Below are 21,291 nucleotides of genomic sequence, written 5' to 3' on the forward strand. Positions count from 1 at the left end.
AACGTTCACGAGGAGTTGAACCATCGGGTGGTACATTCATGCCAAAGAAATTCAGACCTCGTCGCGAACATGTTAAATATTGTAAATTTATTTTTCTTTTTTTTTTTGGGAGAATTTTTTATTGATTTAATCTCACCGATATATTTATATTAACTTACACTAGATTGATTCTTGACTAACTACGTAACTGCTAAGAAAAAATTGTACAGGTTGTTTAAATTAAATGTAACTGTTAAAAACAGTTTGAAATGTTGACAATCAATGTTTCGAAAAACTGTGATATAATTTAATTTTCTTTTTGTCTTATTAATTAAGATACATACTCTATCATTATCTTCTCACCGTATCTTTTATTTTAAAATTTACATCATAACTAAAACAAGATCTTTTTGTTTAAATCATTACTATGTTGCCACTCACAAGTAAGCAGCCTTGTATATTATAAACAAATTTCTTGAAAGATCAACCAATAATAGTGTAATCTTAGACATTAAATCTATTCCATAATTCTAACAGAGTTTATGCTTTACACAGTGGCTGTTAACAAACAATTTTTAATGTAGAAAATTTATTATAGCATGTTATTACTGTTCCGTTAAAAATATAATTTAAAAAAAAAAGAAAAATGTCTAAAATTTATAAGTTTCTTGAGTTTACATCGTAGTCGTTAAAAAATCAGGTTACGTTGTAAGTACAAAGAAATCTTTTGGTTAGCATCGAAGATTTGTTTTAGATATTTAGTTTTTTTTTAAATTAAAACGATGAGTTTAACACACAGTTTTAATTTTCTTTTTTTATCGTTCTCAATAACAAAACTTTTACATTATGTTCTTTAAATAACGCCGTAACCTACTACAATTTATAATAATATATCGTTAATTTCAATTCAATAATAATGTATTGAGATTTGCATGATTCATACGATCAGTATACTGTCCAATCGCACGTCTCTCAATTTTCATCCTACGATTGTTGAAGAGCTACATTGCGAATCATGGTTTCACTTATTGTATTATATAAAAAAAAATATACATATATATCATTCATGTTTTCTATCTTAATTTTCTATACAAATTCTATACAAATAACAGGGTTTATCAAGGGTTTCTGTATAGATCAAAAGTTCTTAAACATTTTCACGATTTAATTATTCATTCTCGAGTCTCTTCGTGCCAAGTTATTTTTGGTTTGAAATTTTTTTGTAACATTTTATATTTATTGAACATTTTATTGTTTTATTTTTGTTTCTCATTTTATTTATTGTAATTTTTTTTTGGACTTATTTGTATTTTTTCCAGATTTTTCTATTATCTTTTTTCCCCTTCCAATTCATTAATTTTTCAATCCGAGATGAGAATGAGCAATTAATTTTTGAAAACAATTTTTTATTTCTTAACCAACATTCAAAAACTCTTACAATTAGAGCATTTTGTAAAATTTAAACATATATTCAAATTAATTAATTATTTTATTTACATATTATAACATATATTATCTATACACCTGTTATCATATATTATGTCAAAGGCACTATTAGTGAATTCGATTATATATATATAGATATATATGTATATATATATACATCTAATATATAATATATAAAGATATATATAATATATATGTATATATATATATATATTAGTATATTTATATATACGTATATGAAAATTGTGATTTATAGATATTACAAAAATAATATTTTTTATCAACACTTAAACATCTGGTCAATAAATGTATACTTTGAATATTAAAAGAAATAAAACTATTAAAAAAAAAAGAAAGAAACTATTTTCTATATTTATAAAATGTAGCTACAGTTGTTATGTCTACACAAGTTTTATTAAAAATATTAATAAATTCATGAAATCTGATATATATTATAGTTTCTTGGAGTATATATTTAATTACCAGACGTTCAATTATTAATTCTATAGATTAATTTTAAAGTATTTTTTTATCGCGACCCATACCCGACTCCTTATTTCTTTATTCAATTAATTTTTACGTTCAAACTGTTTACTTAGAAAAACTTTATTCTATTATTGGACATGTGTGTGTGTGTGTGTGTGTGTGTAAAGAAAAATAGTGTACGTGAGATCATTGTATCCAGTCTTATTTGTGTGTATATTTGTATGTGTTTATATGTGTATGTGTGTATATATGTGTATGTGTGTATATGATAATGTATGTTCGTGTGCTTGTTTTATTACGTGTATGCTTTTTAATCATACTTTGTGTATTTACACTGAAAGTATCCAAAGTCTTTTCTATGTAATATCGTTTGTCTGTTCAATTAAATGTAAATTTAATTTTGTTTTAATGGAGTCGGTCGCCGCATTAGAATCATCCGTCAAAAATGGTCTCTTATACGATTGATTGAATTCTTTAAAGAATAGGCATTGATCTTACTATTATAATAAAGTAATGTAAAACAACATGTCAAAAAGTTAAATTCTACGTTTTTCGTATAATAGCTAATTTTGACGAATCGTTTGATGAAGTTATCCGTTGATCTCGTTGTGTCATTATTCCGATATTATTCCTTCGTTATTTTGTATTGGTTGGCCTTCGTGTGATTAGTCAAATGAATATCATAAGAGTAGTTATATCAATTATCCCAATAATCACATTTTGATGTATTCAATTGAAGGTATTATCAATTTCATGGAGTGTAAATTGTCTCGTGAAAGCTACATTCGCCGCAGATATACTACGGAAAAATAAAATCGTATTACATATTTAATTGTAACATGTAGTTTTCTATAAAATAAGATCTCTTCGTTTGGTTTTTTTTTTATCTCAGTTTCATTGCACGTTTGTCTTTTATTTATTCATTTTTTTTTTCTATGACATTCGAGAGAAATCATAGTTGTTACTAAAATTGCAAACGATCAATAAGATCGACGAAATCTTATAACCTCTCTCTACACGGTTTTTCAAAAAACAAAAATAAATTAAAATAGAATAAAATAGAATAAATTAAGAATTAGAATCATATAAGGTAATAATACTTCGAAAAAAAAATGCAGAATTCTTTGTCCAAAGGATATCGTCGAATTTACGATAAGATAAAAGAAACGCGACGTTTTAATGTCAAAGAAAAATTGTTTAAAGTACGTTGACAGATATTATATTGTCTATGAAATATCGTGTAAAATTTATAATTAATATGAACTAAGTATATGATTTTATATATTTTAGAATATAACAGACGTCAAGATGATTTTAAATGGTTTATCTCCAGTTACAAGCATTGGTGGTAAAGAGATTGTCAAATTTCCGTACGAATTAACATCCAAGATCATTCATTTCCCGTATTTACGTTATTGGCGAAAATATTGGCTCGTTAAGTGCACCACGATTACGATGTTTCTATTTATGCCTGCATTTTATAATTTTTACAAGTCTACAAAATCTCAGAATACAAAATGTCAATATAAAAATAATGTTAATAATAATAATCTAAAGGAGATATACGAGCCAAGAAAAGAAATCGAAACAAAGTCGAAAGTTTAAAATAACAAACTATGTACCTCATCACCTAATAATATCAAATAGAAGCAAACAAAAAGAAGATATGATAAATTATCGATAGAAATAATCGATATGAAACATTAACGTATACATTCAATGACATTTTTGTATACTTTCTAAACTATTAACGTTCGGAAGCATTAAGATAACGATTCGTAGACTAATGACGGAAATTGTAAACACGATAAACAAGATATTAGAGTGAAGGTTAATACTGTGAATTAGACAATACAATGTTGTAACTGTCACTTTCTAAATCATAGAAAATGAAGTTTTTGATAAGGATAGAATTTTTTCATTTTTTTCATGAAATATTTTGAATAAAATTATCGTAACGATTAAACGTAGAGAAAAGTTATAAAAGGAAAAAAAAACATATCGATATATAAATAAAAAAGAAAGAATAAAGTATATTAATTCTCATTACTTACCGGTATACCTCCATAATCTTTTTTATCTAATTCTTTAGTCTGATCATGGTACCTCATTAACATCCAGACAGGATCTCGAATGTTTGCGCTAAGATTTAATATGTCCCGATTATCGTACATTATTTTAATCGGTCGATTGGAATCCTGTAAATACGATTGAAATGATTGTAGGAAAATTAATGACAAAAATAGGGTATATAGTTTTCAAAAATGAATTTAGACAATCTTGGATCAATGATGTGATATAATTTGAAGCTTATTTGATGTACCTTTTTATCCACTTTTATAATTCTCAATTCATCTTCCGAATTAATTGGACTTGACGACCTTGAAGAAGGTGGTGTAGTTTGTTCTGATTCAACATTTTCACTAGATTCTATAGAAGGTGTTAGACTGCTAAAACCACTTGATGATTCACTATCAATAGACGGTGAATAAGGTCCAATACCGTTAATTGCTCTCAAACCGTTATTGTACATAGCTTGTGCACCTAATGCATAGAAATGTTCTGTTTCGACGCCAGATAATGGCAATGCTAAGCTTAATGCCATTTTGTCTTTTTAATGTAATTATTTTTTTCGTTATTCTTTCCTAAAAAATTATTGAAATTTTCGATTAATACGTATCAGCCATATATTTTTGTTGTTTATTATACATTATTAAAATCCCAAAGCGAAATTTAGTTCGATTGTATTTCGCATCGAAATAGTTCTTGACAAGTACGAGTATTTCGATGAAAATTTAGTTATTCGTTCGTTAAATTTGTATTAATTCGTTTTTAATACTTCGTATCTTAGGATGAAATAGAAATAATATTAAAACTTACGTTTAATATTCTTCTTCCTTCGACTCGTCACACAGTTAACATAGTATCACCAACTTTCCTGAGGGTCCTTACTGTTACAATATCAACCGACAACTGAACGACAGTAGAAGTTACTTCTTAAATAAGACAGTACCTATTTAATCGTTAGTCATTCCTAATGGAAATTAGTATTTCAACAAATACAGATAAACATAATCTCATTTAGTGTTGGGACATCAAGATTACAAGTCCAAAAGCCAACTTTCTTTCCCATAGGATTTGTTAGAAGTATTATTATTGTTTAGAATTCTAAATAGAAATAATATTATTCTATAGAAGAGAAAAATAGAAGAAAAAAAAAAATAACAGATGTAAAAATTATAACGGCAATACTCGATCGGATTTCAAAATATTCTTTTCTAACTTTTTGTTCACTTACCTGTAATTTTTCTATTGTTTATTAAGTAATATTCGAGTAAATGTTCCAAAATATTCGTATTATTGTTGAATCAGAATATTATATAACTTTATTGTATATTACGTATTAATAATCATGCAATAAAGTTATATATCATTTTATATATTATTTTTTAAGATTGAAAATGTTAATGCATGAAATTGAACAAAATTTTTCGACGTTTTTATTGTAAAAATACTCTTTGTTTTTTATATTTTAAAATATATTATATTTATTTGTTTATTCTAGCATGAGCTTACTCGACATTACCGACTGTCGATGCACTTATAAATCGACAGTACAGCGACCTGTTATATCGACTGCTGCCATATAGTTTCCGGATAGAATAACACACATTATAATTTTTTTTGTATAATGTTTCCTTTCATTTTACATGTAATATTTGAACGATATTCAATAGTTTTACGACAAAATTTGATTTAATCACTTCTACTATTTCGTATAACACGTTCTCGTTAATTTCAGTCGTTGGTAACTGCAGATTCCTACATGATCTATAGTAAGGAATTTTTCCATCTGCTTTCCACGTCGGTAAAAAAGAATCTTACATATCGACCAGTTTTAAATCGGTCTTGTTTCTGGTTTTGCCCGTTAGACGATCATTGACTTGCTTGTTCACAACGGTACAAATATTTACGATATGTTTAAATAATTATTAATTAACATATTTCAGTTTTCTGCAGTTATTTGAATAACACAAGCCATTGTGTCGAGTGTTTGTTTGGGTTGTCGACAAGACGATGAGAGTAACATACGTACAATTTTTTCAAGTATTATTTCATGAAAAACTTACTTTTTAAATAAAAACGATATAAAACTAGCCACGTACATGATTAGAAACTTTATTGGGAGAGTATTAATTTATGAGAATATACGAATAACTTATATAATTTTTATGATAGTTATAAATTGTATTAAGTCAAAATTTAATTTAGTTTTCAGGTACAAAACATTTTTAAAGAATTACAACTTTATGAGAGTATATTAAACAAAAATCATAATTATAAATCATCGATTAGTTCAAATCACAATTGCTCAATGTTCTAAATAATAATTCAGATATCGTACTATTTCTGATATACAATTACAATATTCCAACACAACTAACTTTGGCAAGTTGTTCATATATTTCGTCGTATGTATGTTGAATATATGTATGGTATCGCATATAAAAGACAACGATGGTGTCTCTCCTTCATCGATATGATACATAAAGCATGGTCGCGTATACCGGGTGTTTGATTCGCAATGGTGACATCGTGCGAGCGAGGTACACGGTGGCCCTGACAACGCACATGCGCCCTTCTTCGACTCTCTCGCCTCTCCTATTCCTCTCTCCGGATGGTTGAGGATTGGCTCGGAGTAACACCCCCTCATAATGGGTTCACCCGTCTGAACGGAGCTCGTGGGAGAAGAGGATAGACATATATACATATATAATATATATATATGTAATAATGTATACATATGTATATATGTATGTACATATATGTGGGTGTGAGTGTGGGGTGTCTATGGATATCAGTACATACTTATTACATAGAGTAAGAGAGTAAGAGAGTACGTTGAAAGAAGAGAAGGCTGTGGTTTCAGTTTAGAGTGAAAGAGAAAGAGAAAAAGAAAGAGGGAGAAAGAAAGAAAGAAAGAGGGAGGGAGAGAGAAAAACAGGGAGAGAGAGAGAAGTAAAAAGAGGGTCAGAGCAGAGCTAAAAGAGAGATAGAGAGTGAGAGCGGTGAGAAGCGTAGGGGGTGGGGGTGAGAGAGGGATGAAGGCAACGGAAGCCATATTGATTTCCCTATGTTTCCCCGTGTTGTTACTATAGTGCCCGGTGAGGGCGCGAGGAGACGGCAGGCTCCCTCCGTCATCACCCTCTGCCACCCTCTACCACCCTCTGCCACCCTCTCCGATATCGCCATCCTCCGCGAGCTTATACTTTCTCTCTTTCTCTCTTTAGCTAACAGGCGCACGCCGAGATACTCCGTTCTCTCCTCTCTTCCGGCTCATTCGCAAACTTTCCTATCCATTTTTTTCCCTTCATCTTCCTCCTCCCCCTCCGCCCCTTCCTTCTTTTCCCTTACCTTCCATTCCGTACCCCGTCATCGATACGCGACCGTAGACTATTATTTTCAAGCATTTTCCGCAAGGTAAAACTGCAACTCCTACGAACCTAATATTTCTTCTGTATCCTATCGAATTCGATCTAATCGTTCGATTAACTTTTAATTGAAAAACAAACAAAAATAGAACCCGGATGAAAATCTACGATTTCATCGTACTTACGTATGTTTCTATATGTTTCCTTTTTTTTATTTTTTTATTAACCATAGATACGAGAATATATTTGATACGAATTATGAGGAGACTTGGCAAAATGAAATATTACGTCTGTAAATTGTTTGTAACACGAAGAAAGATAGTTTGTACATAGTCGGAGTTTAGTTTTGGTGAAAAATACCAGGTAGTAGGATCAGGAACACCTGGGTGGTCCGTGCACGATATCAGCTGCGTCTTTTCCCAGAAAAAAGAGGGAGAAAGAGAAAGACAGAGATAGACGTTTCACTTTTGCTCCTTCTTCTTCTTCTTCTCGTCCTTTTCTTTATTTCTTTCTTCCTTCCTTCCTTCCTTCCTTCTACGTACTCTGTTCTCCTAGGAAGAGAAGTGGGAGGAGGGATAGTGAACCATGTGGTTGTTACCTAGTGATGCATGGCTCGGTAATAGCTACAATACAAGCAGCTTACAAGAGGGGTTCCACTTCCATTCCGCTCTCGCCGACTTGAGATTTATTGCCACGGGGCGGATTGCGGATTCCCAGATTCCCCGGTTTGCCCTTATAAATGACTCCTATTAATTGACCATGATGCCAGAGAAGGAAAAGACAATAAGAGAAACGGAACAATGCTGTTATTGTTATCGTCTTCTATTTTTTTGGGTTTTTTTTTTTAGTGAGCAGTGCGGGGCCGGGGGCGGATTTTCATTCTTAAATTGTTTCTTCATTCAAATGATTTCGATTTAATTTGACGAATCATTTTGATCAGGTTTTTTAAACGTGTACTTTTATCTAATAATTGTAACAATAACAGATTACAGATTTGAATTGAGTATCACGTAATAGAATTGAGAGACGAAAAAGAAAAGAAAAGAAAAGGAAAGAAGAGGAAAGAAAAGGAAAGGAAAGGGATGAAGAATATTTGATATCTTGTCTTCTTTTTGGCTCGTGCAGAAGGCACGTGTCGAGCACGCGCGAGAAATGCAACTAGACACACCCACCTTCTCTTGCGCGTGTACCCAAAGCCCCATAGCGGAACGAAGAACCCCATAAACGCGATCTCGGCGTCATTAAACGAGTGCTAATGCACTTAATAGCGAGCTCTCGTGCGTGCCTGCGTGAGAAAGAGAAAGAGTGGGTGGGAACGATGTGTCAAAACACGGCTGATTAGATCGACGTGACGTTGAAATAAATCATTCTAGTAAATCCCGATTCTATTTCAACGCGATCAACGTTTATTATTTCAAATCCTGTCTTTTTTTTCTTTTATTTTTTTTTTTATTGAATATGAATGATTGTGTGGGGGGTCGATTGAAGTATGTTGTAGTTCATTCAAATAAAATCAAATGATGGATAATTTATTGCATACGAAGTAACGGCAGCGAGGAAATATTATTTACAAAATTATTATTGATCAAATATATATATATTCAATACTTTTCTAGATGATATATTTTTTATTCAATATTAATTAAAACGATAGGTAGCTTGTTGTACATCGTTTTATGTTGAAGTAACGATGAAAAAACACACAAATGAAGTAATTTAATCGAATATTTTGATACGGGTGCTTGAAAATAACGTAAAATAAGATTCATTCGACAGAATGTTTGTTAGTAGCGAGAACTTTGGAATCTAAATTAACCACGTATACGTTTCCATTTTCCACTTAACTCAGGAAATGACGTCGGTCCATCCTGAAAGGCGTTTCGTTTCGTGAAATTTATGTAAAATAATGCACACTGTTGCTCGCGATCCAACATATGTGGAGCAACGGTAGCATGGATGGGGTTTAGTAGCCTCGGGAGCTCAACGAAGCGTAATAACGTAAGATTGAAGGTCGCAGGTAACGGGCTATCCTCTTTCTCCCTCTCCCTCTCTCTCTCTCTCTCTCTCAAGCGTATCCTCATAACATGTAAAACACCAGAGTTTCTGGATAATAACCGGGCAGCAACTGTGTTTGTAAACTCGAAAAGCATCCCTTCTTCGTGCGGGTAATCGTTGTGTATCGTTGGGAGACTCGAGAATGGGTTTAGATGGTCCGACAGTAACGGACAGGATCGGATCTAGAGACATCACCCAAGGATTCATGAATTTATCAACCGTAACTTACCCTTTTACGTATCCCATGTAAATTTTCGGGCCATAGGATAACAAGGTTTTATTTGAAAGAAAAACAAAAAATATTATAACTAACTTGTTCAATGATTATTATAACGAAAGCTAATATTGATTATTGTAATATAATGTAAGATTATAAAACGATGAATCGAAAGTTTCGTTAAATTTGAGGCGAAGAACGTGAAAATACAGAGGTAAGATATTTATCCTATACCGTGTATTATTATTACTATTATTATTATTATTAAAAGATAAAACTTCTTCTTGGAAACTTTGTTCCTCGTCTTATGGTCGATCGTGTCATTTTTCGCCGATGCGGAGACTGTTAAAATATTCAAATCGACATCTGGTGGCTTCGCTCGTGCAAACGAAACCAGACTTGCTCCGTTAAGCCGGATCCCGCGTAAGTCAGGCGTGCTGAGATTCAAGAGCCTTGTTTCGTGGGATTGCCTGGCGATATATCGTACAAGCAAGAAACATATACCTAATACATACATACATACACACATATATATATACCAAAGACGATCCAATTTGCTATGGTTTCTCAAAGAGAGAATGTACAACGTTCAATTCGAATAAAATTTATTTCACGAAGAAACTAAGATGATGAAGAAGAAGAAGAAGAAGAATAAAAAAGAAGGAATTAGAAAATTCATTTTCTCGGATGAACGATCAGAATTTGAGAAAAAGGAGTTGGCCTGATGATTGCGAAAAAAACGGTGCAGATTTAGCGGAAGGAAGGAAGGAAGGAAGGAAGGTAGCAGACGCGCTAGATGAACGGCAAAGGCGTGTAGGAGAAATCTCGGGGAGAGTTAAAAAAGAAAAAAAAGAAAAGGAAAAAAGAAAAAAGAAAAAAAAAAAAAAAAAAATGTAAATCTCTCGGAAGCCAGGGAGAAAAAGCTCTCTTTTAATCCACGGACCGGCTCCCTCCCGATAGACGAGGATTATGACGGCGTATCATATGGGGTCTCTCGAAAGTGAACGCAAAGTAGAGAGAACGAGCGATAGTCGGAGTTCGAGAGAGAGAGAGAGATGGTTCGGAGGGTGTGTGGAGAGCGAGAGGGCAGAAGTAGGGCTCCCGTGGTGCGGAGTACCGCCAAATCCACCGCAAATGCTCTCGAGTACTTCTTCTTGGTCGGACGTGAGTGTAAGGGCGACCACGAGAGCACGTGCTACTTGAAATCGGTTGGGGACTTGCGAATGCTTCTCCGAACGTTGTCTGCTTCACGAAGAGAGAACGAAAGAGAGAGAGAGAGAGAGGGAGAGGGAGAGTAAGTCTCGAGTTTCTGGTCAAGCTTAGCTAGTAAGTTAGAGTTAGCTTGGCAAAAGATTCGCTCAATGCAATCCCAAGTTTCGAGTATCCTACTAAAAACTCGATATAAATCTCTTCGAAAGACAGAATTTGTCTTTTTTCTCCGCTCTACATCCCTCTTTAAATTTGAAACTTTGTTTTTCCGAATACTTTAGCGATATGACGCGTCGTACGACGAAATCGTTTTCTTATTTCAAAATCAGTCGATCAATTTCGATAAATCCTTGGGATATATATATGATTCAAACAGAAGAGACAGAGACACACAAGAGCTTGCGGAGACAGTCCGTGGAGAAAACGTGGACCGCGTATGTATTCTGGGAACGTTTCACGTAGGTAGAAACGACGTATCGTGTGGACACATATAGAGAGAGAAAGAGAGAGAGAGAGAGAGAGTAGGAATGGTATATACAATATACTATATATAGGTAGAGATAAGAGAGATAGAGAGAGAGAGAGAGAGAGAGGATGGTGGAGGACGTATACACGCATCGGCGCGTATCGTAGTCCGCCGCGCGCTCGGATCGAGGTGGGCCGACGAGGGGGTTTGCCGTTGGTTTGTAACAAAATCAATAGAGGGGTGGCGCGAGAAGCGCGACGAGGGTAGGAGGGTAGGGAGAGGGGGGTGGGGCGGCGGGCGGTCGCGCAAGCGCGTTCCTAGCAAGACAAAACATCGGCACCACCACCACCACCACTACCACTAGCAGCAATACTGCTGCCACCCCCTACCAACTGAGCCCACACCACCACCACCATCACCACCACCACCACCCCTCGTAGTAGTATCCCCGTCGGCTACTCCCACCCGCTGGATGAGGCGACGGACTGCAATGGAGAGCCTCCACCTCTTTACTCCTCCTCCTGCCACCTCCTCCTACGCGTCTACGTGGCCCACTATACTTCATCCCCCTCTCACTCTCTCGCTCTCTCACTCGCTCGCGCACGACGATCTCGAACTGTAGGGTGGCTGTACCCTCCGAGCGAAAGCTGCTGCCATCCTGGAGCACGACGGGAAAACGACGAATTAAATCATTTTCGAAGAGAACGTTTCTTCTTCTTCTTATTATTATTATTATTTTTCTTTACTTTCTTCTTAAAATCTTTGTATTTGTTCGATAGTTTGTTTCTCAACGTCTCATCGTCATCTTCTTAAATTCTTTAAAAAAAGAAAACCTAGAATATAACATGTACGTTCGATAGAATATCAAGTTTAGAAAAATAGTATTCGATCTGGCGAAATAAATTTTTCAATTAATTGTTATATTATATCTCCTAGAATTTTGGATTCGTTTAGAATAATTTTGGAAGATGATGACAATAATAATAATAATAATAATAACAATAATAATAATAGTAATAATGGTAGTAATATCTCTGAAAGGAAGATAAAGAAGAGGGTTCTGTCTCGTCTCGTTGTCGGAGTACTAATAAAGTGCCATTCTTCCGCCACTCGGTCTATCTCTCACCCTTCTCTTTCTCTCTCTCTCTCTCTCTTTTCGAGAGAGAGAAAGAGAGAAATTTGCTTGACAGACGCATATTGTTACGAAAGCGTAACTGCGCGAACCTCCGTTTGGGCTAAGAACTACGTACCGCGCGCAGCATACGCACGCACGCACGCACGCACGCACGAAAGCAAGCAAGCAAGCAAGCAAGCAACCATTATTTCACGCAGGGGCGTCGAAAACGTATTTACCGTTCATCGCGGGGACAAATGCCTTGATTTGTACCGAAAGTCACTCGAGGGGGAAAAATCAAGGGTCGCGATAAAAGCATTAGCTGCCCCGGCTAAGTGTTTTCCCAACTTGTCGTCTTCTTTCTCGTCGTCGTCCACTTTCTCTTTCCTTTAGATATTATTTTTTTTTTCTCTTTCTCTTTCTTTAATATCGACAACTACTTCGTAAACGAACGATCACAAATTTCTTATATTTATCTTGTGCATGTATTTCTTCCCTTTTTTTCTTCCCCCTTTTTTTTTTTTTTTTATAAACTTCGAGAGAACATTTTTGGTGGGGGGGGGGTACTAATTCTTCTAGCGTTTGAAGACATTTTGTATTAATTTTATAGTATAACGTCTGTTATAATAATATAATAATTAGATAAAAAGCGTGTGGTATATAGAAAGAAGAAAAAAGGGACAGTTACTCGACGATCTCCCGAGACCGACAATGTTAAAAGAGTAGTCTGTCTTTCGTTAATTAGTTCAAATATTTAATTGTACGAATAAAACGCGAATAGATACATATATATGTTTTAACGGAGAAAGTTCGTAACCGAGTTTTCGATTAATATTGACTCATTCATTAAGGGTACAGTTTAATTATTTATTGCTTAATACGTCACGTTAGATTTCAATTGATTCGTTTGGTAATTATTTATACGTAATTTAGTTCGTTATAATTTGAACAAGAGTGAGAGAGTGAGAGAGTGAGAGAGAGAGAGAGACAAACAGAGAAGAAGGGAAGGAAAGTTCGATGCATTTTAATAATAACAAAAACGTAAGAATTAAACGATTCGCATAATAATTGAGTTTACGAAGATGAACGAAAGGGGGAAGATCGAACTAGGAGGTGCCGACGGTTGCAAGAATGTAAAGTCCCGTTGAGGAACAAAGGGTGCCGATTAGTGAAAGTGCGAGAGAGTGATAATGCGAATGAGGCGAATAGAAATAGATAAAAGTAAGTGAAAGAGAAAGGAAATAGAGATGTTGAAGTTCGGTGATAAAGAGAAAGAGAAAGAGAAAAAGAGAGAGAGCGAGAGAGTGAGAGGGGGGGAGGGAGGGAGGAGACAGAGAGATAGGGACCTCGTCGTTTGACAAAGGACGACAGAATCTCTTTGTTCTCGCGGCTCAACGGCTTCGCTCCGTGGCCGCGATGTTTTGTCAAGGTCACTCATTCACCCCCGTCCCCGCCCCCGCCGCCGTCACCGCCACCGCCGCTGCCGCTGCCTGTTGCCCGTTTCATCCCTCTTTTGCGCCTCTCGACGTCGTCTTTGCGATTACACGCGTTATTCCTGCTTTTTTCTCGCTCTTTTTATTCTTTTTTGTTTAATAGTTTAACACAATTTTCTCGAACACTTTCTTTCTTTCTTTCTTTCTTTCTTTCTTTCTTTCTCTCTTTCTTTCTTTCTTTTTTACTTTCCTTTTCTTATCTTTTTTTATATTTTTTTTCTTCTCCTCTCGTCGAGAGTGTTCAGTACGCGTTCAGTAAACGTTCTAATAATACGAACGTAAAATTAAATCCCATTTCTTTTCTTTCCTCTTTTCGTAATCTTCTAATTCTAAGTACAGGAGTCGAGACAATGGGGTAGGAGAGGGAACGGTTTACATAAAGAAGCGCATCCAGCGGTGTGGTTTTATTTTGTAAAATGAGCAGAAACGAGAAGGAGGAGGAAGAGGAAGAGGAAGAAGAAGAGGAGGAGGAGGAGGAGGAGGAGGAGGAGTATCTTTAGAGGCGGCAAAATATGCTGCCATTCATTCTTGAATCGTCGAAAATGCGAAGTCGACTTTTTCACTTAGAAAAGTGCTTCCCCGAGTAGTAGTCCATCGCGTTGATGCTTACGCGTGGCGTCGTGCTCGTTTCGGGGTCTCTTTTGCTTTTGTATGCCGAGCGACTTTAGCCTTCGCGTATGAATGGAATTTTCAGAGACCTAGGATATCAGTGCACGTTCACGTATATGTATATGTATGTGTGTGTGTGTGTGTGTGTGTGTTGTAGGTAGGCGACGAGAGGGCCCCTCTCTCTTCACATCCTCGCTTGACTCCTCTTCTTCTTCTTCTTCTTCCTTTTTGTACTCTTCCTCCTTTTCCTCCCCTTACCTTCCCCCTTCTGCCCCCTCCTTTCCTTTTCCTCTACTCCTCTTTACTTCTTCTCAGTTTGGCTTCTTTCTGTGCCCTGGACGAACGCTCTCCATTGTCGGCTTGGACTCAATGGATGACGTGGGAGGGATAAGGCCACGGGGTAGGAGGAGGCGGAGGAGGGGTTGCTTGTCGTTGTAGAATTGCACCCCCGGTCACTTGAAAAGGAAATGAGCTGCCCTCTGCAGGACCTACCTCAACCGAAAAGAAGTCACTGGAACGACTCTGAAGGGTAGAAACTCTTATTCCGTCAACTGACCGACGGTCGTTTCCGATTTTCAGTCTCGGAATATTCTATTTTTCTTTTTCTTTTTCTTTTTTTTTGTTTACGTGATTCTCGATTTTACGAAACGTTTAATGCAAAAGTAACATAAGTACAAAATGTTGATTACTTTCTAACGAAAGTTTAAGTAAATGTTATTTAAAATGTCATGATATTAATGAATGTTACATTTATTTTTGTGTTATACATATTAACGATAATTTCAAGTCCTAATATCTTTAGAGAAATTAATGAGACATAAATTTATATCATTTTCTTACATAAAACAAATTGAAAGTTTTGATTTATGTCATTTTTATAATTAACAGTTCATGCATACGTATTTGCTTAGATTATTCCTTATCGCTGATGTAATTTCAAGGAAATATTCGTTTTAGGAGAGAAAGATATCGTTGATTGTCGGATATAAGGTCGAAAGTGAGAGTGAAGATGAACGAGTGTAAGATGGAAGTCGTTTGGTGAAAATTCCTTTGTCCCTGGTTCGTCGTTTGATGTCTCTCATCCCTGCGTGTGCCCCTGTTATAGTCGTTGGATTCTCCTTAAAACAAGACAACGTTTATAAGCAAGACAAATATTGTCGGATTGTCTTGCGAACGATGAGATACTACGATGGGCACGAACGGGTTCGATAAATGAACCTTTTTCTTTGATCTTTTTCTTTACATCTTCCATGGTCGCGTGGCCAGACAAAAGGTCTGGAAGGGAGAGCATGAACGCTCAATGGAATAATGAAAAGAAATCCGACTTTAAGACGAATCTTAGATTCGCCAGGTGCAAGATCTATGTGTGTGTGTGTTTATATGTCTAGATATATAAGTATATGTCTTTTATAGTACAAGACCCTATAGAATATATCTTGGAATTCGTAAGGATCCTACCAAAGGATCGCAGCCATTCAATTTTCACGCCACCTACAATTTAAGTGACTCAAGTTTAAAGCTTTTTCCAGGTGTTACTACCAGTCCAGCGAGTACCTTGCCATTGTCATTTAGGTATTTTCAACTTTTTTCAGAGAGAAAGAAAAAAAGTATAATGTAGTTATGATAGGATCTAGGCTAGGGAGAGTATATTGTACGTTTAATGAGCATATAGAGATAACAAATCTTTGTTACGATTTTAAAACAATACGTAAACATGAAATAACTTGTATGTAATATGTATAAAATTGTGATCGGTTAGATAATTTATTTTACTTTAGAGAAGATCCAAAAATTGTGGTAATAATAAAACAAATATAATAATGAATATCTTTAAAAGATATTTTTCATAAGGAATATTAACTTTTTATTAAGTCAAAGATAGATAATGGATACGACAAATGTTTGAAATGATTTTAGTATATATAATACTAGGTGGTAGGAAAGATCGGTGTATTCAATGACGCATCAAAGTTACGAGAGCTGGAGAAAAAAGAATCGACTTCCTTTTCTCCGTTCGGAAGATAACGAGGCGTGGACCCAAAGTGACACCTGAGGTGTCGAGGTCGTGACACGTTACGAGGGTAGCCGTGCCAGACATCCATCACTTCTTTGTGTCCTTGCCGAGTGACACCTGGTTCTTCGTCTCCCTTCAGTACCGCACACCCCTCCATTTCTTTTCATTCCTTATCCATCGTCACGGTGGCCGCAGAACCACCCCCGAAAAGCGTGCTGCTGCTGCTGCTGCTGCTGCACACCCGCCATGCCAGGAAAGCAAACACAACGTAGACGACTACCAAAAGATTCAGATAATCGCTGTGTGTGTGTGTGTGAATCGCTAGATCATTTTATTGATGATCCAAGAATTTTCTTCTCTCTCTCTCTTTCCTTTCTGACATCTTTTCAAAAACTTTCACAAATTATCTTTTGCATCTAATCACGCTTGGATTATACTATGTAATTTTGTGACCTTAACTGCTGCTACTTATAAAATTCACAAAAAAAAAAGAAAAAAGAAAAAAGTAGAAGTTGCAATTTCATTCAGAAACGTATCATTTTTATGCGATCGACTTATCGACGACTACCGCAATGACAAATGTTTTCAACTTTGTATTCAACGCGACTGGAGTAATCGATTTCGAACATTACCAAGCAAAAATCATTGACGATCCTTTCGGCAAATACTTTTGACGGCGAGATCCTTTTGAAAAAAAAAAAAAAAAAAGGAGGAAAGAAAAATATTCTAATAATCGAGGTACGAATGATATATTTTATTTCCCTTTTGGGCTAACTCAAAGGAACTTATTAAAATATCACGTGCCACGGTGCGACGATAGGATATTGTGCTTTTTACTGGAAGGACGGATTCTTCCGTAAGTCGAATTCAAAGGAATCACCGTGTCATTGTATCGCGTTTGGAAATCATGTCTTTCGAAGTGGAACAACATTCCCCGGCGAGAGAGTTTAGGGGGGTGGGTTGTAAGAGATATCTCATCTTTTAGAATTTATTTTCAACTTGAGATTATTTTTAACGAACGCCGACTCGTGCCGGATGATTCGTCGCTTATCGGTGATCGGATTTTTGTCGAAAAAATTTCACGGTTCGACTTCGTTAACGAAAAAAAAAAACAAAAAAAAATAATTAAAAAAGGAAATACATTAACCGGCAAAGAAGTGGAAGCAAAAAGAAAGAATAAGGATCGATAGCGCAAGTGTGCTCGAAACTTTTCCCGTCGACATCGTCGGGAAGAAGAATATCCAGGTGTCAATCCGCTTCGGTACTTCCTCGGGGACCTTCATATTTCAACTCATCAATGGTTAGCAGGGAGCCGAAAGCAGGTGACCAATCATTTCTCGCACGGTCGAAAAATTCAAGCCGACTCCGTGGCGGCAGTAGCAAAGATGACGGTACTTTTTGAAAGTTCAAGGGTGGGAGGGGCGGTCGGACACGCTGGCGGAGAATGAATTTTCCAAGGTTTCTTTTCTGCTTAAAATTCTTTTACGAATTAGGATCGTTTAGATGCATCAACTCTAAAAAAAAAAGAAAAGGGTTAACGCGCGACAGGGATCCACGAAAATCCATCTTTCGAAAACATTTTTCAAGAAGGAAACGAAAGAAGAAGAAAAGAAAACATGAGGGGGAGACACAAAAGGTTTGAAGAAGGTATTTTCGAGATTCGCTTGTCTGCGACTAAGGGAAACGAGCAAAAAATAAATAATTACTATTTTCTCTTCCTGTTTTTTTTTCTCGATAGAAATAATATTAGAAAGATCGATATTTGGTGTCGACATGGCGCGTCGTCGAGGAATAGGAAGAAGGAGTATAGGATAGGAAGGAAAGAAGGAAGCAAGGAAGGTGTGTGTTGATGAAGAAGAAGGTGATGGAGGTGGAGGTGAAAGAGGAGAGCAGACGACACCTCTCATTAATAACCGGTGACTCGGCGTTTATATAAATAAATCGCACGCGGTCGCAGGCACTCACCTGCGATTCGGTCGATCGTTCAGAAGGCTGACGTGAAAGAAGGCATACCTACCACCACCCCCTTCCCCCCAATACCTCTTACCCTCTTTTCTATACTCGATCCATCCGTTGCCCCCTTCGCGTTTGCCCTCGTTCATCCATCCTCTTACTCCTCAGCCTTCGTCTTCTCCACCACCGTGCAGCCCTCTTATCCTCTCATACGAACTCCTCAATCGGAATTCCAAAGGCACTAGAGCAAAGCCCTCTCTCTCTCTCTTTCTCTCTCTTTTTCTCGAGGGCAGTACCTAGAGAGTAGAGTTCATGAATGCCCCGGACCCCGATGCTGCTGCTGCCTGCTGCTGCTTCTCGGTCATTTATTTCGGCGGCCGTGTGCTATCCCCGAAATGGCCGAATGAATGCACCGGCAACTGCACCCCCGCGGCCTTGTCTCGGGCTCTGCTCGACTCCCAACCCAACGAACGACTCGAGATCGTTCTGAAAATCGAGGTCGAGGGCCCACCGCCAACGAAGGGAGTTCTTCGCAAAACCCTTCGAAGCTTTCCGACTTCTCTCTTTCTTTTTCTTCCTTTCTTTTTTCTTGCCCACCCCCTCTTTCTATACTACCTCTTCCTTCTTTATTTCCTTATTCTCTCTTCCCTTCCATCTTCTTGGATTTCATCGCATTCGCATAGGCAAATCCCTCTCCAAGTGTCGAGCCTCCAAATGAACGAACGAACGAACGAACAAACTTGAAAGGGACCTCGAGCTCCCTTTTTTCTTCTCTCTATGTTCTTTCGACCTTTTCTAGATCCTTACCAAGCTACGATCCCTACGATCTCGTCGCGATTTCAAATCGAAAATAAATGTTCAAACAAACGAAACGGAGAAACGGAAGTATCAGCTTTAAGAGGATGACGATGACGATGACGATGATGACTCAGGTTAAGAGAGAAATATCGTGAAATGTCTTTTGTATCTAGCTTGAGGGGAAATTCGTCTAAGAAACCGCGTGAATTTTCCCAAAGCAGCAACGAAAGTAACATTAAAACTATCTTTCCGACGGGATGGATGCCTCTTTCTCTCGTATAACCGTGCAATAAAACTTGCCCGTTCTCGCAAATGGGCAAACTTTATACTTCGAAGGCCTTCTTCTTCTTCTTCTTCTTCTTCTCACGAGGACAACGAGAGACTCATCCTTTTTTTTTCTTCTCTCCTCGCGAGATCCTCTCTTTCGTTCGCCCTCTCTTTAAACTTCGTCCAACGACAATTATTAGTTTTTTTTTTCTTTTTTATTCTCTTAACTCTTGAAAGCAAAAAGAAAACAAAAAAACAAGTCGCCGGCGTTAAGGGAATTTATAAAATTGTGTATCCCAGAGAGAGGGCAGCTAATTTGTGACAGCCCTTGTCCTCTCATCGATCGATTTTTTTTTTCTTTCTTTCTTTCTCTCTCTCTCTATCTCTTGCTTTTTTCTTTTCCTTTTTTTATACCGCTTAGCAGGATAACGGGATCTAGAAAAAGCAAATGACTCCCTTTGAGAATGCTTATTGGGGCACATTAAAACGCTACGCTCGGATTCGTTAAGAAGAAATTTACAATTTTTATGAGATTCCGCTACGTTAAACATTCGTTCTTTTTTTTTTTTTTTTTTTTTTTGAGTTGTTCTTTTTCCTTCTTCTTCTTTTTTTATACTTTTACGAAATTTCGAAGGGGGGTGCATCGTTCGATCTCTTTATCGTCGGATCTCTCTCTCTCTCTCTCTCTCTCTTCTTTTTTGTCACTGTTTCTTTTCTTTTCTTCACTTATTTTTCGCGGTACTCGAACTCACATATTATACACGTATATGTTACCATCGAATCGAAGTGACTTCGTGCAAAACGGATACGAGGAGGGAGGGAGGGAGGAAGGGAAGGTAGGGGTTGACTGGATCGCACCGTAAAATATTTAACGAGGCAGTTTCACCGTGCGTCTTTGTAAACGCTATGAATATAGCAATAAAATATATTATATGACGTATATAATATACTACATAGAGAGATAAGTATAACGTTCGTATATAAATTCGTTCGTTTTTTCTTTACATTTTCGATCGATTCGGATAGTTCCTTTATTTTTATCTTCTCAATTCTATCATGATTCTTCGAAAATATCATAAAAGTAGGTACTCAAAGTAAGGTAATTTCTCGTAATACATTAACGTATTATTATATTTCATTTCAACTTACCTCTCTCCCTGCTCTTCTTCTTCTACTTCTACTTCTATTTCTTCTTCTATTACCGAATAACAATTTTTATTCATTTCCTCGCGTTTCCTTTTCGTAGATCGTATCTATCATAAAATCACGTCGGTCGTTTTCCCTGATACACAACCTTTTATCTCGACTGTTTCAGAGGAATCGCACGATCTGCGACTTGTTGCAGCCTGTCCATAACGTTTCCTCTTCCTTGCACGGTGAGTAAGCAAACGTATTTTCTCGTCCTTCGTACCTTTTGTTCTACATTTCTCTATCTTCCAAAGGTAATATAGTTCTAATGCTGACGTCACATGTATCACATAAATTCGATTTAATATCAATACTACCATTTTATTTTTCTCTTAAAAAGTATTCCAACAAAAAAAACGTGCGAAAACCTTGACTTACATCTATAACATTCTTTCAACAAAAAAAATACGGCGCAAGAGTCTCTCGTTGTTCATTTTGTTTTTTAATAAATTAAATAATTCGATCGATGCAATGATGTTCCTCTTAAGAAAAAAGAAATGGAAAAATAAAAACCTATATTTTAAGCAAATAATATTCTTTCTCACCCCGGTCGCTCTCTTATGAA

At 36.3% G+C, this 21,291-nt stretch overlaps 2 protein-coding genes across 7 annotated transcripts in view; one reads left to right on the forward strand and one right to left on the reverse strand.

Annotated features, from left to right (window-relative positions):
• LOC122526187 overlaps positions 1 to 21,291 on the forward strand; it is a 179,663-nt gene that overhangs the window by 32,098 nt on the left and 126,274 nt on the right. For all 6 annotated transcript variants that reach the window (XR_006305985.1, XM_043649398.1, XM_043649400.1 and 3 more), the window contains exon 3: positions 20,854 to 20,914. Coding sequence is in view for 5 of the 6 variants with exons in the window: in XM_043649398.1 (XP_043505333.1) it covers positions 20,854 to 20,914 (61 nt within the window). In the remaining variant the exon portion in view is untranslated. The remainder of the gene's footprint in view (positions 1 to 20,853; positions 20,915 to 21,291) is intronic.
• On the reverse strand, positions 1,990 to 4,913 carry LOC122526188. The gene is made up of 4 exons (XM_043649404.1): positions 4,792 to 4,913; positions 4,235 to 4,556; positions 3,966 to 4,109; positions 1,990 to 2,710 (listed from the first exon to the last, which is right to left on the reverse strand). The coding sequence occupies exons 2-4, from the start codon at positions 4,514 to 4,516 to the stop codon at positions 2,663 to 2,665; spliced, it is 474 nt and encodes a 157-aa protein (XP_043505339.1). The 5' UTR covers positions 4,517 to 4,556; positions 4,792 to 4,913; the 3' UTR covers positions 1,990 to 2,662.

Source organism: Polistes fuscatus, unplaced genomic scaffold (genome assembly GCF_010416935.1).
Source record: "Polistes fuscatus isolate 324 unplaced genomic scaffold, CU_Pfus_HIC Scaffold11, whole genome shotgun sequence".
NCBI classification, from domain to species: Eukaryota; Metazoa; Arthropoda; class Insecta; order Hymenoptera; family Vespidae; genus Polistes; species Polistes fuscatus.

What these genes read in the sequence shown, in the direction of transcription:
- LOC122526188 (XM_043649404.1), bottom strand. Translation starts at nt 4,516, where the DNA reads ATGGCATTAAGCTTAGCATTGCCATTATCTGGCGTCGAAACAGAACAT. An exon ending in TTATAAAAGTGGATAAAAAG is followed by an intron (nt 4,110 to 4,234) that starts GTACATCAAATA and finishes TCGTATTTACAG; the next exon opens with GATTCCAATCGACCGATTAA. An exon ending in AAGATTATGGAGGTATACCG is followed by an intron (nt 2,711 to 3,965) that starts GTAAGTAATGAG and finishes ATTTTTCCGTAG; the next exon opens with TATATCTGCGGCGAATGTAG.